Here is an 18,463-nt window from a genome sequence, read left to right on the forward strand (position 1 = left end):
GGGTGTCGATAACTACAGCACTGTTGGATTCCTGTTCTAGTTTATTTCACCCAACATGCTCAAGAAATTTAGCACTAGCGCTACAGTAAATATTAGCTGTGCCTGGAGCCCAGAATCTAAACAATTGATGGTTGGCCTCATAACCTACGAAAAATAATTTCCTAGCTCTATGTTGCCCTTTCAGTTTTACTTGTGAGGGAATATGCACCCATGCTGGAGCTCCAAATGTATGTAGATAAAGTTGGTTTTCTGCCGTGCCAACAAGTGAATGGCAATTCACCAGTTCTTGTGTTCACCACATTGTTTAACACATGGTTGCTACACATTATGACTTCACCCCATAGTGTTTCAAGCAAATCTGAATCAGATAATATACTGTGAGCCATGGCTTGTAATGTTTGCCCTCTTTGTTCTATAAACGAGTTATGTTGTGGCCTTTAAGGTGCAGAACACTTATGCTCGATAACAGCCAATTTTAACATCGTTTGGAATCTATTATTAATAAACTCAGTCCTGTTATCAGTAACTAAAGTGATTACTTTATGTTTCATTTTTCTTTATGCAAACCTTGGCCAATTAAAGAAATGTTGGAATGTTTCTGTTTTGTTTTTCATTAAATAGCAGAAACCATATCGTGAGTAATGATCCATTATAGCAGGCACCTCCTCCCAAACTGGGTTTCTTAGGACCAATTATGTCAGCAAGCACAATCTCTAAAGGTTCTTTGGTCTTAAACCCATTCAGTCTGTTTGCTGGAGTAACCTTGCTTTTCTCTTGACTACGGGCATTACAGTTTAAGTACTTGCTACAGGGTTTTAATTTTACTCCCTCTGACAATTTGACAGTTTGTTTCAGCATTTTGAAATTAATGTGCCCCAGATGTCTATGCAGTAAATGTATACATTTGTCATGTGGCTTAACATTGTTATACATCTGCAACTGGTAATCATGTATAACATAAAAATCATTCTCTAAAGTAGCAGTACACTTTTACCCTCTTTCTTGTTATCTCCCCTAAAGGTTTCTACATTATCAATATTAACTAAAGCCCTTACTGATAACAAATTAAATTTCAGTTTAGGTACATATAACATAGTTAAATGCTCATTAACACATGAACAATATGCAGTACCTTCACCAGATGCTTTCATCTTCCATCCATTTGCCAATGATACATGTTGCTTACTCATAGACATCTTTACAAACCTCTTGATATTTCTAGTAATGCACTGCGATGCTCCACTATCAGCTACCCACAAATCATGGTTTACAGTTGAATTGCTAGACATAGCTAAATTAACATTCTTCTTAGCCTTCTGGTGATTACCAGTATTCTGTCGTTTTCCCTTCTTACAGAATCTAGCTATATGTCCCCTAGCCCCACAAGAAAAACATTTCCTAACAGTATAGGCAGTTGAAAACAAATCCTCTTCTTGTGGTTGTTTTTCTCTCAGTTGGTCTCTTTCCAGCCTTCTTCTTGCCTCTTCTAACAATTGTCCAGTTATGTCAGTCAATGTCAGTTCATTTCTGGTCAGGACTTCCAGTGAAGATACGTAATCATCATAACTTTCATCCAATGAGGAAAGAATGATGTAAACCTGATGCAGCTCTGAAAAAATCAGTTCCTTTTCATGTAGCTCTTGAAAATTTCTTTTCATGAAATTCAAATGAGCTAATATATCTCCACCTTTCAGAAGACATGCTCTAAACAGTTTACGTGTAAGATGTGTGTGCACCTACACTGTCACGAACATAAATCCTCTTCAAATTCTCCCAACACCTAGCAGCAGACTCTTCTCCACAAATATGGACTAGCTGCTGGTCACTCAGTGTTGGTCCAATTATACGAAGAGCTCGTTCGTTGTTCCGTTTAAAGTCAGCTAACTTTTTGGCATCATCCTCATTATTTGGATCCCAAGCATTTACATCTGGTGGATCCTGAACTGCAGCCCATAACCCTTCCCTACGCAGAAGTAGACTGCATTTTATAGACCAGAAAACATTGTTTGTTCCATCCAACTGGGTTATCAGTGATAGACTTGTTGATGGGTCTAGTGCCATTTTTACCAGGACAGTAACCCACAATTAAACAGTAAACAGCTGTCTGTATACAGTACTGTGTATTCACACTAACTCTCAGTTATCTGAGCCTGGTATGGCCTGGGCCCATAACCAGTGTTGAGGTATTCCCCATTAGGAGAATGAGTGCACTCAGGGAAAGAGAGTGATGTTGAATAACACACGATCAGCATACAAATACACTGAATAGTAAAATGTAGGTTTTACTTCCAGTAAACGAGTAAACAAAGTCCAGCAAACAGTCCAAATCATACACGGTTAAAGCAGTTAATATCAGTCCAGGGATGATCCAAAAACGAAGTCAAGTATCATAAACAAATTTCAGTAAACGGAATTTGCTAACAGTTGCAAGACTCACAGCAATCTAAAAGAATGACGATCAGGCAATACAGCAAAACAGGAAATGCAAGAAGAAAACCAGGTTTCTGGCTCCATCTTATGGCCATTGGAGGAACCTCAGCCAATCACAATTACAGCATTCTCTTAAAGATACAGTATTAAATTAATATCTTGGTTTATATATTGCCAGCTCAATTGTTAGGTAACTATCATTCCTAACAACAAAGAGAAGAGTAAAGTTTACATAGAAAAAGTGGAGAGATATCCTGCAATTCATCATTAGATGGCCTAACATTTTTGGAATATACATTAGAATTATTTCATAATAGCTTAACTTCAAAAATCTAAATTAAATTTGAATTTTGAAGATGCAATATTACAACCTCATAGAAAAAATGGAAAGTAACAAATATTTGGCAAGCAAATGATATTATAAGATTACAAATAGTTTTCTCTATCTACAAAATTTTAAGCTTCTTCAATAATTTTAAATTAAGTACATATATCCATATCATCTCAACTCAATAATTTCTTGTAATTTACAACTGACAGCGAGAAATAAAATACACAGTGCATCCTATTAAATACAGAAATATATCATTCAGAAATTTTTTTGACATAAAAGCATTCTAATCATAACAGATGCTAAAATAGATAACAGGTAATCAGAATTGGAAGGGACCTTGTAGGTCATCTAGTCCAACCCTCTGCCCAAGCAGGAAACCCTACACCATTTCTGACAGGTGGCAGTCCAATCTCTTCTTGCAAGTCTCAAGTGATGGCACTCCCACAACTTCCAAGGGCAAGCTGTTCCATTGGTTGATTGTTCTCACTGTCAGAAAGTTTCTCCTTATTTCCAGGTTTAATCTCTCCTTGTTCAGTTTCCATCCATTATTCCTTGTCTGGCGTATAGGCACTTTAGAAAATCGCTTGACCTCTTCCTCCCTGTGGCAGCCCCTCAAATATTGGAAGACTGCTATCATGTCTCCCCTGGTCCTTCTCTTCACCAGACAAGCCAAGCCCAGTTCCTGCAACCGTTCATTGTATGTTTTAGCCTCCAGCCCCTAATCATCCTGGTTGCTCTTCTCTGTACTTTTTCTAGAGTCTCAACATCTTTTTTATAATGTGGTGAAGAAAACTGGATGCAGTACTCTAGGTGTGGTCTTACTAAGGCTTTATAGAGTAGTATTAGTACTTCCCTTGATCTTGATTGTATCCCTCTGTTAATACAACTTAGGATTGCATTAGTTTTTTTGGCTGCTGTTGCACACTGCTGGCTCATATTTAGCTGGTTGTCCACTAAGACTCCAAGATCCCTCTCACAGTTACTGCTATTGAGCCTGATTTCACCCAGTCTATATGTGTACTTTTGATTTTTCTTGCCTAAGTGTAGGACTTTACTTTTCTCTATACTGAATTTCATTTTATTAGATACGGCCCAGTGTCCTAGTCTGTCAAGATCCATCTGGATCTTGAGCCTGTCTTCTTGGGTGTTAGCTATTCCTGCCAGCTTAGTATCATCTGCAAATTTGGTAAGTTCCCCTTCTACTCCCTCATCTAAGTCATTAATGAAGATATTGAAGGGTACTGGGCCTAAGACTGAACCTTGTGGCACTCCACTGCTTACTTCTCCCCATGTAGACTCAGACCCATTAAGGACTACTCGTTGAGTATGGTTGTCAGCCAGTTGTGAGTCCATCTGGTGATGGTGCTATCTGTTCCACTTTTTTCTAGCTTACTAGGAAGTAGGTTGTGGTCTACTTTGTCGAATGCCTTGCTGAAATCTAAATATAATGTGCACAGTATTTTGCTGGCCTACTAATTAATTTAGTCACTGTGTTGAAGAATGAAATAAGATTGGTTTGACATGATCTGTTTTTAACAAACCCATGCTGACTGCTAGTTATTACTTTACTTGTTTCTAGATTTTGGCAGATCTGTTTTTTTATTATCTTTTCCAGTATCTTCCCAGGTATTGATGTTAGGATGATTGGTCTATAGTTTCCTGGGTCTGTTTTTTTTCCTTTTTTGAAGATGGGAACCACATCAGCTCTTTTCCAGTCCTCTGGTAGTTCTCCGGTGCTCCAGGATTTTTGAAAGATATAGTGCAGTGGTTCTGAGATGGCCTCTGCCAGCTCCTTTAAAACTCTGGGATGTAATCCATTAGGCCCTGGTGATTTGTGTTTATCAAGATCAGACAGGTGTTTTCTTACTATTTTTTTGCTTATTTTAACTTTTATTTCTGGTCTGTTTTTTGCAATTATGTTTTTGGTGGGTTGAGCTATAGTTTCTCTTTGCATGAAGACCGATGCAAAGAATGAGTCAAGCAGTTCTGCTTTTTCTCTATTGCCTGTTACTTCCTTGCTATCTTCTCTCTTTAGTGAACCAACTGTTTTCATGATTTTTTTTCTTGTTATTTATATGTTGGAAGAAACTGTACTTGTCCTTTTTTTCTTTCAATTTGTCAGAGAGATCTTTATGCAGATCTTTGTGCAGCTGGTTTCATCTTGGATTTCTTGTTTTTCTTTCTCTGGTATTGTGCTGGTCTGGGGTTCTATGATCATACTTTTTAGAGTGTCCCAAGATTCTTGAGTTGATTTTCCCCTTTAGGATTTTCATCCATGTAATCTTTCCCAAGTTCTCTCTTAGTTTACTGAAATCAGCTCTTTTAAAATTCAAGACTCTGATGTCATTATGTTCTGTTGCTTGTGTTTGTGTTATGTTGAATTCTAGTATGTCATGCTCACTCTCACCCAAGGTTCCTGCAGTTTCAACTCCCTCTATTGCTTCTCCTCTGTTTTTAAGAATTAAGTCCAAGTATGGCTGTCCCTCCCTCTAGTTTCACCCTCTACCTTTTGGACAACGAAGTTGTCAGCTAGGTTAGGAACTTGTTTGATTTCTCACGGTGCAGAATTAGTTTTCCAACTGATATCAGGATAATTGAAGTCTCCCATTACTATTGTTGTGTGTTTCCTGCATATGTTTGTTAGTTGGTTGGCAAAAAGGACATCAATTTTTTCTGCTTGATTGGGTGGCCTATAATATACACCTATGGCCATGTCATTCTTTTTTTCTTTTATATTGACCCATATGCATTCTAGGAGGTTTTCATATTTGGTTTCATGCATTTCTGTAGCAATATAGTGGTCCTTTACAAACAGTGCAATTCCACCTCCTCTTTTATGGGGTCTGTTTTTTTTTAATAGTTTGTATCCTTCTACCAGTATGTTCCAGTCACGGGTTTCATCCCACCAAATTTCTGTTATTCCAACTATATCATATCTACCTTCATCTATTTGTAGTTCGAGTTCACTCTGTTTTTTCCCCAGACTTTGTGCATTTGTATATAGGCACTTGAGATCTTTATGTTTGACACTGTGATTACTGTCTACATAACCTGTGCTGTGCCTGCTGCCCCTACTTTCTTGCCACCTGTTTGATTAATGCACATGATGTGGCACTCACTATTAAATGCTTGGTTTTGGTTGGCATCAAGGTTGATAATCTTACCTGCACAAACATCTATTTTGCATGCTCTGGTATCCTTAATAATTTTAGCTTGCTGAGGACAGAAATGTTCTGAATCCATTAATTCTCTGTCCCCGCTGTTCATTTTAAATGTTTATCCAGGAAATCTGTGAATTTAATGCTAAGTAACTCAGTCCCTTTCTTTGATGGATGCAAACCATCTCTTTTGTACAGTTTTTCATTGGATCAGCTGCAGACATCATGACTAATAAAACCAAAGCCTTCCCTTTTACACCACTCCTTTAACCAAACATTAAACTCTGCTACACGCTGCCCTTTCCCTTTTTGTTCCTTGTATACTGGGAGAACCTCTGAAAAGATAAGCCTACAGCCCATATTACTAAGTTCATACCCCAAGCTGTGGAAGTCTTTCTGAACAGAAAGTACATCCTTCTGGGACAGATCATTTGTACCAAGATGTATAATACCATCAACTATTATACAATAGCCATCATTGCTGGCATTCTTGACTATCTTAAGAATACGCTTCTTGTCGCTGCTGGCAGTGGCACCTGGTAAACACCTGACCTCTTTCAAAACCTCCGTATCCTTTCCTAATTTACATCCCTTACAATAGAGTCCCCAACCAAAAGGTGGTTTCTCTTTTTGGATGCCTTGCACTTCTTGTGTGACGGGTGCATAATAGCTGATTCACACTTTCTCCTTTCCAAAGTAAGTTCTTCTTCTAGGACCATGATCATCGGCTTATCTGAGTTATCGTTATCACAGCTACCTTGACCTGTCACTTTAATGTCCCTATTAAGGTCAGCTAGGGCACTGTATCTGTTATGCTGGGACACAGCAAATATTTTGTGTTTATGGTCCACAGCTCTCACCATGCCAGATCCCATGGTTGTCCATATTGCCCTTTTCCTGTAGGATCTTTGTGGTAGTGGGGGCTGGTGGCATGGCAGCTCAATAGATGGCTGGATTGGGCACCTAATTTCTGCTTAGAGAGCACAGATTAGAGATTCTAGATACGTAATCTGTCCATGTAGACTGGTAATTTTTTTACAAAGAGGACAGTATTCAAGTTTGAAAAGAGTACTGTGAAAGACAGCTGTAAAACAAGTATTACGCTGAACTAAGCCACCCATTTTGAAATAAAATAAACTCACAATCTCAAGCGCACTTACCCTAAATGTATTATTGGTATTCTTGATTCATAGTTATATGATTCTATCTTTCTCCTTTGTATTCACCTTCTGCTTCCTTCACAAGCAGCCAGCAGCTCCTCCCACAACCTCTGGGAATTTGAAATGCAATGGAAGCAATTCAAACTGCCTCTCTCCTTTGTACTCACCCTCTGCTTCCTTCATAAGCAGCCAGCAGCTCCTCCCACAACCTCTGGGAATTTAAAATATTTGAAAATAGTGTTCACTGATTTGATATTTTCAAACTATGTTGAATTTCAACCTTCATCATTCCAGCTGCCGCATGTTAGAAATTAAAATGTTCATGATTTATGGTCATGCACTATTAAGTATATACAATGATTTATAAAATAAATTATCACTCAAGTAACTACAAAAGCACTAGCAAAAATTTAGCCACAGGAATATAAGGTATCCATTCTATATAAGCAATGAAAAATTAAAAATAAGAAAGGATCATAATAAAATTGTGCCAAATAGGACTAAAAGACAGTAAAGAGAAGCAGAAAATGTACTGGATGAAAATATGCATAGGTATTTAAATAAATAAAATCAGCAAGAAGGCTTGAAATTTAATCACGCAAAGAAGAGGAAGTTTGCAAGGTCATAAGCCAATCAAGGTTCTTACCAGGGCTTCATTATCTTCTGCAATTTCTGATATCGTCTACAAAAAATTAAAAAGTTTCAGGTAAGGAGAAACATAAAGACATTGTTTGAATTTAGCTAAGAGTTACTATAAAGTCTAATAAAACACAACCAGTAAAACACATTTGGCAATCATTCAAGTGAAACAGACTCAAATATATAACAATATGAGTTAAAAATACTTGAAAGAAGTGGAAATCAACTCAACAAAGATTTATTGTGGGGAAAATAAATTAAACAAAAAGTGCTGACGTACTGAATTTTTAAGTGCTGAAAATGTTACAAACTTTTAGCAGAATTATCAAGGATAAAAATTTATTCACAACTTTTTATCCCCTTCCATAGCAAAGAGCTACAATGAATGAGCTTTTGGAATTACAGTGATACACAAGTAGATGAAGCTGGGATTTTCAAACTAATGGATTCTTTGAGAAAAAGGGTGCGTATGTATGGGATAGAGAGTATATATGGGATAGAGAGGAGCGTGTGTGTGTGTGTATGTGTGTGTGTGTATGAAAGAGAGAGAGAGAGAAATTCTTAGGGACTGCTAATATGGGTTGACCATTTTTAAGTATAAGGATCCTTTAGTTTTCACTTTCCCCCTACTAATGGTGAAGGTGGCACATTTGTCCAGTCCAAACTTCAATGTGATGATATTCTTGACAGTGTTGATCAGGGATTCTTTTCAGATAATCTTTTCATATAGCTGCAGATGGAGGTGGGATAGCCTGACAGATGTTTTTGATGTTTGTAACCATGGCCTGAGCTATTCAATATTGTTGACAGAGAAATCAGTGCAGTAAGAAACAATTATGAATTTCCTTGAAAGATTCCTCTCTTGATACTAACATCTCCTAGGCTATAACTATTGACCAGCGACAGTGTCTTCTATTGTGCTATATATACTGAGTGCCTTATAATATTTAAATCAAACTAAAATATAAAATATTCCCTTCACCCATCTTACTGCCTCCCTATTTAGTTAGAGTGGATTATTTATATTTTCATTGGTTTATAATATTTTATTCATATTGTGTATTGGTTTGTATAGCTTTATCCTTTTAACATTGTAAGCCTCCCAGAGTTAGCCTATGATAAGATGAGCAGCCAATAAATTGAATAAATAAATAAAAATATAGGTTTATTTTAGAAAATGCTTCCAGATCTTTATGACACTTTTCATTATATCAGATTGGAAGAATAAGTAATCTATTCACTATTTTATATGTTGACCTTCACATGAAGTTAACAAGAGAAATAACATGAATTCATATGACTCTTGCCTGGCGATAGAACAGGCAAGACATAACTTTGCATGTTGCTCTGAAAATTAACATCACATTTGGTCATTTGTAGATAGTGAATGATGACTGATGTTTTAAAATTATCAGGCGAGATGTATTCCAACAATTCAGAGTGTTATTGTGACAAAACTGAATTACTTATAAAAAGCCACATAGTTCAAATAATATAAAAATGCACCATGTTCAATAATTCAGGCAGCATTAACAATTAACCACAAACTTTTGTTCATACTTAATTTTAATATAAGGGGGAAAATAATTGAAAAGCAATGGCAATACAGAACTATGAAATAATAATGAAAAGATGATTGCTCAAGCGTTTGTTTACCACAATATGCTCACTGTTTGGTCCCAATGGGGCTCTGTATTATAGAGCTGGCTTTCTACCAAAAGAACAGCAGTTCCTTTTAGAATTCTCTACACCACAAAACGTAATACTTGCTGAATGTGCAATCTTATATTTGCCAGGAGTCATTTCCAGCTGAGATGAATTTTTCCGAGCTTTGATGAGACAATTCGTTTGTGGCATATCTGGCAAAACCTCTAATTACATAAAAGAAGTGTATTTTCTTTTAAATCCAGTTAGGACAACTTATAGAGAATAAAATATGATTGTACAATTGGTAATAAAGAATCTAAACCCTGCCTCCTGAAAAATTCTGTCTAGATGGATTCACTCTAAAAAGAGGGAGGGAGAGAGAGAGAGAAAAAACATTACAAATATATATATTTAACAACAAGAATATTTACCCAAATATTCAGGCCTTTGGGGGGGCATTTTCAGGGGCATTTTTTGGGCCTAAAACAGCCTGAACATGGCCCAAAAAGCAGCCTGAAAACAGGCCAAAAAATGGTCTGAAAAACAATCTGAAAACAACCCAGAAAACAGCCTATAAAGCAGCCTGTTTAGGGGGGGTGTTTTCAGGACCCTTTTTCAGGCCATTTTCCAGGCTATTTTCAGGGCTATTTCCAAGCCAAAAATGGCCTGAAAAACATCCCAGAAAATAGCACAACATACGACCTGAAAATGGCCAAAAATCCGCCTAAAAATGGCTCCAAAAACAGCTTGAAATGACCCAAAACCAAGCCAAAAATGGGCAGGAGTGAGGCCAGCTAGTGGTGGGATTAGCCCCAATGGGCTGAATCCTACCTCTTCCTTCGCGGCAAGTGGCTGGGAGGAGGATTGGGTACGATGAATGATGTCACCCACTCAGTCAAATGACCAACCAGCCATGCCTATCCAGCAAAGAACCAGTTGTTAAAAAATTTGCAGCCTACCACTGCCAGGAAGCAGCATTATTGAAATCCTCTTCCTTTATCTGCTACAAGGGAAACATAAACTGCAATATCCTTAGCTCTCTGACATCTTAGGGTTAGGGCAGTGGTCCCTGGAAGATAAGTGCCATGCTGGAAGCAGTTTTGGACTGTGAAAGTCCAAAGAACTTCTGGGAAAGGAGGCATAAAAACTCAGTCTTCCACTCCAAGCTCAGTTCTTCCATTATAATGTTAAATGTTGTCATAATAAAAAAAAACATTAAAAAAAATCTAGTATGAATTTGTAAATTACAATCACTTTTCACAGTCTTATCGAGCCTGTGCTTTTCTTCAGAAGTATTATACTATAACTCCCTTCATCCCATTTGATTGGCTAATTTCCACTTTTGAAAAAGTTGCAAACATGAACATTTTGAAGAATTGTATTAATTTATTTTTTAAAATGTACCCTTCCTTCCAAACTTGATTCCAAATATGATCCTTGCAGTTCTCAATGGTAAATTAAAAATGATGCTCATCGGCTTTAGAGATATTCTCAAAATACTTAATCCATAAAATGGGACAATCCTATTTCATCCCTGATAATACTTGAATTACTTATTTCCAAAGTAAAAGTTGCCAAGGCCTAGCATAGCAAAACCATGTTGAAGATGCCAGAGATTTCTCTGTTGGTCCTTTTTAGAGATAGCATAGAAATTAGTTCAACTGTGCAATTCTAAAACTATCATGCATAAACGTTCAACCTACTTCTTCCCAAATACTGTAAAACATTTATTATGCAAAATAAATCCTATTTTTAAATTGACAATAAATAACTTCTATTCTTTGTTGGGATTGAAGGATTGGACAGGTGCCATTGCTAAATCTCAGTGTTCCATGAGTAATTCTCGTACAAGTAAAAGGGATTCATAACTAACAAAGAAAAATATAATGCAGTTTTAACTGTATTTGTATGCCACTGCAGCATGCAGCATCCTTATTTCTGTGTGATTCAGTGACCTTTTAGAAGTCTTTTTCCTGAAGTAATTATGATTTGGAAGGTTTCAGTTCAATTTTGTCAGATTAAGTAGAAGGTGAGCATCTCCCTCAATCCTGATGATGCTGTTTTCATGGGGGGGAGGTGTCAAATTAATTTGTGGGGTCAAATTAATTATGTGACAGGAATAGCTATGAGGTGATGATGTATTTGGCTTGCCCCAAACTGTGTTTAATTTTTAATGGATTGAAGCTATTGGAAACTTGGTTGGAAAAGCTATTTTATCTTTTTTTGTCTTCATAATGTGGATTGTATTAATTAGAATATGTAAAAATGTGTAACTACATATTATAAAAGTATATCTAGACATTGTTGTCTAAATTAAATAAGTAAAAGGGCTATTTTAATTTGCATATAGTTTTCTATTTCTTAATGCAAAATTTAAAATTTTCAAATTGTGAGTGATATATGAAACAATATTAGTATGTCACAATGAATTTAAGAAATTGCTTCCCAAAGAGAACTTGCCTTGTTAAATTATTTATTTTTCTGACCTAACATAGTCTAGTCAAGCCAACCTAGAAGGTAGGTAATTTATTCCATGTCAATGTGATTAAATTACTTAGTTCCAAAGCAGAAATCATGTAGAATAAATTTCACCCAGTAATATCATTTTCAACAGACTTATCCATCACTTCATAAAACTCATTATTTAGACGTTGTCTTCTTATTAGAAAACTTCACAGTATCACAGAGTTTGGGCTCTTCTAGGAACATTTAATATTTGGTTTTCTAGATTATGAAAATAAAACTTTGGGACTGGGTTCAGATTAAGTTAGCCACAACTTTGGTTCATTTCAATGTAATAAAGTCCCAGTTATTTTAAAGACTACTAAGGTCAGTTTCAGTAGCATCTAATCTATATTCAAGAAACTTACATGACTTTACTAATAGAAATTTTGGGTTTCTGTTAAGCTCAATGTCAGGATTTTCTATAGTAGGTTACAATCATAAATAAGACTGCTTTTGGGGAAACAAGCTATCAAAAATTTGTAGTGTAGTCCCATTATTTTCAAATGGACAGGAATGTGTAGTTTAATGAAACGAAGGATTAAGAGTGAGATCGTCTTCCAATATCTATGGGGTTACCACAACGAAAAGGAGGTCAATTTCCATTCTCAAAGCACCTGAAAGCAGGACAAGAAGCAATGGATGCAAACTAATCAAGGAGAGAACCGATCTAGAACTAAGGAGAAATTTTCTGACAATGAGAACAATTAGTCAGTGGAACAACTTGCCTCCAGAAGTTGTGGATGCCACTGGAGATTTTAAAGAAGACATTGGACAGCTTTCTGTCCAGAATAGCATAGGGTCTTCTGTTTGAGCTAGGGTTGGATTAGTAGATCTCTATGGTCCTTCCAACTCTGTTCTTCTTAGTTTCTTGATAAATCAATTATCTTAAATTTCACCAAAGTACCAATTCTTTCTAACATATTTCACTTACATATTTAATTGGTTTCAATAGAACGAGGGATCAGGTCACTCAGTTTTCAAAATATGGTCCAATGAATAAATTTGCAAAGCTTACCTTAAGATAATTATGAAAAATGTACAAAAAACGGTAGTAGAGTTACAACAGAATACTTACTCAGTGCCACTTTCAACCATTTGTGTTAAGAGTGAAATCCCATCTAGATTGATAAATTCTTGGGCAAATGTTACATCACGTGAGTAACTGGCTAAATCTTTCAGTGCTTCCAACTTGGCATCCATACTAGAAGATTGAATCCTCTCATGGAGCTGAAGAGCATTTTGGGTCTTACCAAAAACAGAACATTTAATAAAAAAAGACATCAGAGAAAGAGAAAGAGAAAAAAGAAAATGGAACTTAATTTAAAGTGTCATCAATTAAACAATATATCTGAGGAAAGGTTTGATGATTATTAATTTAAATCAATACTAAATCTATAATCACATTTTGTGAAATATGTATGTATGTATGTATCGTATTCAGCTTTGTTGGGGTATTTTCCCACGTCGTTATAGTTGTGCTTTTAAAGTTGTAGCGACGTTTCGGCAGAGTCTCATCTGCCATCATCAGGCTTCTGTATTGTGTTCGTCTGTGAGTCAGGCTTTCACAGCCTGTTTCTGTTTTAAATTTGGTGCTAGCCTATATATATAGTTTTTCCAGATGGATCCACATAATTCAACTGCATGTCTATGTAGCTGTATGCATACAGCTACAATTCAACCCCCCCCCCCATATTATACCTATAAAATGCATCAGATTCCATTCACAAAACATCAGCACAGCATACATTTCCATCATGCTCTCATGTATTCAGAAGCCTCTATTCCAAATTTAATAACACACACATGTTCATCTTCTCTCTTAAGGGGGGAAATTGAGATGAGAAACTATACACACACACACACACACACACAAACTGATTTTTAAGAAGTATTCAAATATTAATTTAACAATCTAAAATTAACAGTTTGTAGAAACAGCAAAAAAGTGAGACAATTTTTTAAAAATGCAACCAAATCCTATGTTATATTCATAATATTACATTTATAATCAGATGTTAACACTTCAGTAAACTTTATTACAGCATTAAAATATATAATTTACCAACTGCAGAATAACTGAATACTGATATTAAAAATAAAAAATTTACCATAAAATACATTTTTGTTGCCCTGCTCCACAATAGGCTATAAAATAATAAAAAACTATATAAATGAACTTGTCCTCATTGAGTATGTGGGGATTTCAGATGAGAGAAAGAGGCAATATATCTCTGGTCTTACTTAGTTCCTTTAGGGCAGAGATGTGTTTGTGAGAATGTTTGGGTCTCAGATACCATAAAGATTCAAGAATTTATTCTGCTTCCTTAGACTGAAGTGGTGAAAAGAACAGTTTTACTATGAAGTGTTTATGTTTTGCCAGGTTGCCCAGACTACCATATATTTTGCTGAATACTTTTTCATTTTTTTCACAAGATATATTCCATTCTATCACTGGCCATATAAGCCATTCACATTATGTATATATTTTCAGATATTCTAAATCTAAGATTTAATTTGCTATTGGAAATCATATCTGGAATGCAATGAATGGATCATTGAGACAGACACGAAAGGTTAATTTAAGTTCACACACAAACACACACACACAGATATGGATAATTTTCTTGTTACACTTGTTAAATGAATCATTGCAGTTGTTAAATTAATAACATGGTTGTTGAGTGAAATCAGCCTTCTCCATTGACTTTGTTTATCAGAAAATCGTAAAGGCAATCACATGATCCCAAGACACTGCAATTGTCATAAATACGAGTCAGCTGCCAAGCATCTGAATTTTGATCACATGACCATGGTGATGCTTCAGCAAGTCAAAAGTGTGAAAAATGGTCTTAAAGTCACAGTTTTTCAGTCACACTGTAATTTTGAATGGTCACTAAACAATCTGTTGTTAGTTAAGGACTATCCATATAACCTAAAATTCCCAACTCTGTGGAAAATCTGAGATGAATATATTACAATGTTATAAAAACTCTTTGTTAATAAGTAATGCCTTTAAAATCTCTGAAAAATCACAAAAGGAATATACTTTAGCAAAATCAACCAAATCGTAATATATACACATGCCTTTACTCTCTGTCAACTTGTGAAACATTCCTGGCCTGCTCATGAATTAATTAGGTCATCTGACAGAAACCTGATACTCTCATTCCATGATAGTCTCTAGTACTCTGATAAAATCAGCTTTGAGCACCTTGGAGAAAGCTTTCATATAGGCTAAAAAACTTTAGTATTATTAAACATCTTATAAAAATAAACTTGTGTAATGTAAAAGAAATCTAAAAAATATCCTATTCAGTAAAAAAATAAATTCACATGCTAAAAAGTATTAAATACATTCCATAGAATTAAAAATTAAAAATCTGAGTTGTTCAAAAATGAAAACATTGCAGATTAAACAGACTCCATAAGAAATGTTAAACTATACACAGTATTTCCATTGGTAATTTCATACTGCTTAAATATAATTTACCATACAGTAGTAAACTAGTTCTTTGAAAGAATTAGAAATAGGTTGTGGTTAAATATGTTCCAAGAATTGGATTTCTCTATTTATAAAGAGTCTTGGATATATAACACCTAAACTTTTGTAACAAAGCAGATTATATAGATAGAATTCTTTATTGGCCAAGTGTGATTGGACACACAAGGAATTTGTTTTGGTGCAAATGCTCTCAGTGTGCATAAAAGAATAGATACATTCATCAAGAGTCAAGAATCATAAGGTACAAAACTTAATAGTTATAGGGTACAATAAAAAATCAAATCATACTAGGAAACAGTCAATATAAATCATAAGGATACAAGCGACAAAGTTAGTCATACAATCCCAAGTGGAGAGGATGGGTGATGAGAAGATTAATAGTAATAGTAGTGCAGACTTTGTAAATAGCTGAACAGTGTTGAGGGAATTATTTGTTCAGCAGAGTGATGGTGTTCAGGAAAAAATATCCTTGTGTCTAGTTAGTGCTCTATAGCGTCGTTTTGAGGGTAGGAGTTGAAACAGTTTGTGTTCAGGATGTGAGGGGTCTGTAAACATTTTCAGAGCCCTTTTTTTTACTTGTGCAGTCTACAGGTCCTCAATTGAAGGAAGTTAGTAGTAATTGTTTTTTCTGCAGTCCTAATTATCCTCTGAAGTCTGTGTCTGTCCTGTTGGGTTGCAGAACCAAACCAGACAGTTATAGAGGTGCAGATGAGAGACTCAATAATTCCTCTGTAGAACTGTATCAGCAGCTCCTTGGGCAGTTTGAGCTTTCTGAGTTGGCTCAGAAAGAACATTCTTTATTGTGCTTTTTTTTGACGTTTTTGATGTTAGGTGTCCATTTTAGGTCTTGTGATAAGATAGAACCTATAAATTTGAAGGTCTCTATTGATAATGTGTTGTCTAGTATTGTAAGAAGTGGTAGTATGGGAGGGTTTCTTCTAAAGTCTACCACCATTTCTACGGCTTTGAGTGTGTTCAGTTCCAGATTGTTTTGGTTACACCACGAAGCAAGTTGTACAACCTCCTGTCTGTATGTGGATTCATTGTTTTCTCGAATGAGACCAATCACTGTTGTATCATCTGCAAATTTCAGTATTTTAACAAATGGATCATATGAGGTGCAGTCATTTATATATAGGGAGAAGAGAAGTGGGGAAAGCACACAACCTTGGGGTGGGGCTGTGCTAATTATACAGGTATCAGATGTGATTCTGCCTAGCTTAACCTGTTGCTTCCTGTCTGTTAGGAAGTTTATGATCCACTTACAAGTGTGTTCAGGTACTGCTAACTGGTTTAGTTTAGTTAAAAGAATGTCTGGAATGATGGTTTTGTATGCTGAATGGAAGACTACAAAGAGGACCCTTGCATAGGTATATATTCCTGGAAGGATGTGTACAGACTCTAAAACAGGGGTGTCAAACTCAAGGCCCACGGATCAGATCCAGCACCTGTGGGTGCTTAATTCTGGCCCACAGGGTAGGTATGGAAAGGGCAAAGGACCAGCTCACAGTGCCCCTGCCAGCAAAAACAGAGCCCCATTTTTGGCCTGCACAGCCCCCTGCAATTCTCCGCCAGTGAAAACGGAGCTCAGGGGGACTGCATGCAGCCCTCATAGGCTCTATTTTCATTGGCAGAGAGCTAAAAAAACAAAGTAAAAGCAAAACAAAACAAAAGGAGAAATGTTTTAGAGTGGCAATGGGTTTCAGGAGGCTGTCTAGGCCAAAAATGTGGCTGGCAGAGGGCTTCGGGAGGCTGTCTAGTCCAAAAACAGGACTGGGAAAGGGTTTCAGGAGGCCGTCCAGGCCAAAAACAGTATGGCAAACAGCATCAGGAGCCCATCCAGGCTGAAATTGGGTCTGGCAGAGGGCTTCAGGAGGCCATTCAGGTCAAAGACAGGGCCTGGGGGGGGGGGGCTGTATGTCCCTGAGCTCTGGTTTTGCTGGCAGAGGGCTACCAAAACAAACTAAAAGCAAAACAAATCAAAAGGAGAAATGTCTCCCATTTTGCATTTGAGCATCCAAAAAGGGATAGAAAAGGAGAAAGGTGTTGGAAGAAATGTCCATCTAACAGATAACAGATAGATAACAGATAATCAGAGTTGGAAGGGACCTTGTGTTATGTCCCTGGACCTTGAAGAAGTTCCCACCCAGGTCCGTTCACGCTGCAGGGGCGGCTGCCCCTTCTCATTGGCTGGGTTTCCCCAGCAGCCTGCTATAAAAGCAGGCTGCTGGGTCCAGCCCACTCGCTGTTCGCTGCGAGCCAGTTCCAGGCTGAGCAAGCACGTTCAGTCCTTGTAAATAAACCTTGTTGCACTAAGCCCTGGTTCAGCCTCTTATTTCCCATACTTAATACTGGCGACGAGGTGGGATGGCTACCAGAGGCAAGCTGCAACGCTGAATCACTAAAACGCTGATCCGCAGCCCAGAGAGAGCGATCAGCCAAAATAAGGGCAAAGCGCTGACCGCAACCCAGAAGAGCGATCAGCCCGAAATGAGAACGAACGCTGAATCACTAAAGCGCTGATCCGCAGCCCAGAGAGAGCGATCAGCCAAAATAAGACAACGCTGATCGCAACCCAGAGAGCGATCAGCCCGAAATGAGAACGAGCGCTGATCCGCAACCCAGAGAGAAAGCGACCAGCAAACAAGCTAGTGAAAGTGAGAAGCGCCTGTAGCCGCTCGTTAGCATAAGCTACAGAGGAAGTGTGGCGCTGCGAGCCGCAGCCGCTCGTGCCGTTTAGGCGCGAAATTCAAACAGCTGTCAGCTGAGTCACATTCAAATACAACACAGCGTTGTATTACGAAATCGCTAACACCCACACAGGCGCGAATTTCAAAAACGCTGCCAATGACCATTGCAGTCTAAACACCTTCTGATCCCCAGAGAGAGAAGGGAATTGCGAAATTTCCCCAGAGCTGAAGTCACTTGCCTAGCACAGGCACTAAACCTCTACTGCTACCCCAGAGAGAGAGCACTTGCCTAGCACAGGCACTAAACCTCTACTGCTACCCAGAGAGAGCATTTTCCCCAACAGGTTAACCAGTAGACCCACAACATGAACTCCAATCCAGCCTTCCCAGCGTTCAAG

At 37.3% G+C, this 18,463-nt stretch overlaps 1 protein-coding gene across 10 annotated transcripts in view; it reads right to left on the reverse strand.

Annotated features, from left to right (window-relative positions):
- Positions 1-18,463, reverse strand: part of ELMO1 (engulfment and cell motility 1) — a 526,860-nt gene that overhangs the window by 316,920 nt on the left and 191,477 nt on the right. For all 10 annotated transcript variants that reach the window (XM_087917593.1, XM_087917598.1, XM_087917597.1 and 7 more), the window contains 2 exons: positions 12,949-13,118; positions 7,729-7,764 (listed from right to left, as the gene is read on the reverse strand). In XM_087917593.1, the coding sequence (XP_087773719.1) occupies positions 7,729-7,764; positions 12,949-13,118 (206 nt within the window). The remainder of the gene's footprint in view (positions 1-7,728; positions 7,765-12,948; positions 13,119-18,463) is intronic.

This window comes from Pseudonaja textilis, chromosome Z (assembly GCF_049901715.1).
Source record: "Pseudonaja textilis isolate UNSWEBS1 chromosome Z, rPseTex1.2, whole genome shotgun sequence".
NCBI classification, from domain to species: Eukaryota; Metazoa; Chordata; class Lepidosauria; order Squamata; family Elapidae; genus Pseudonaja; species Pseudonaja textilis.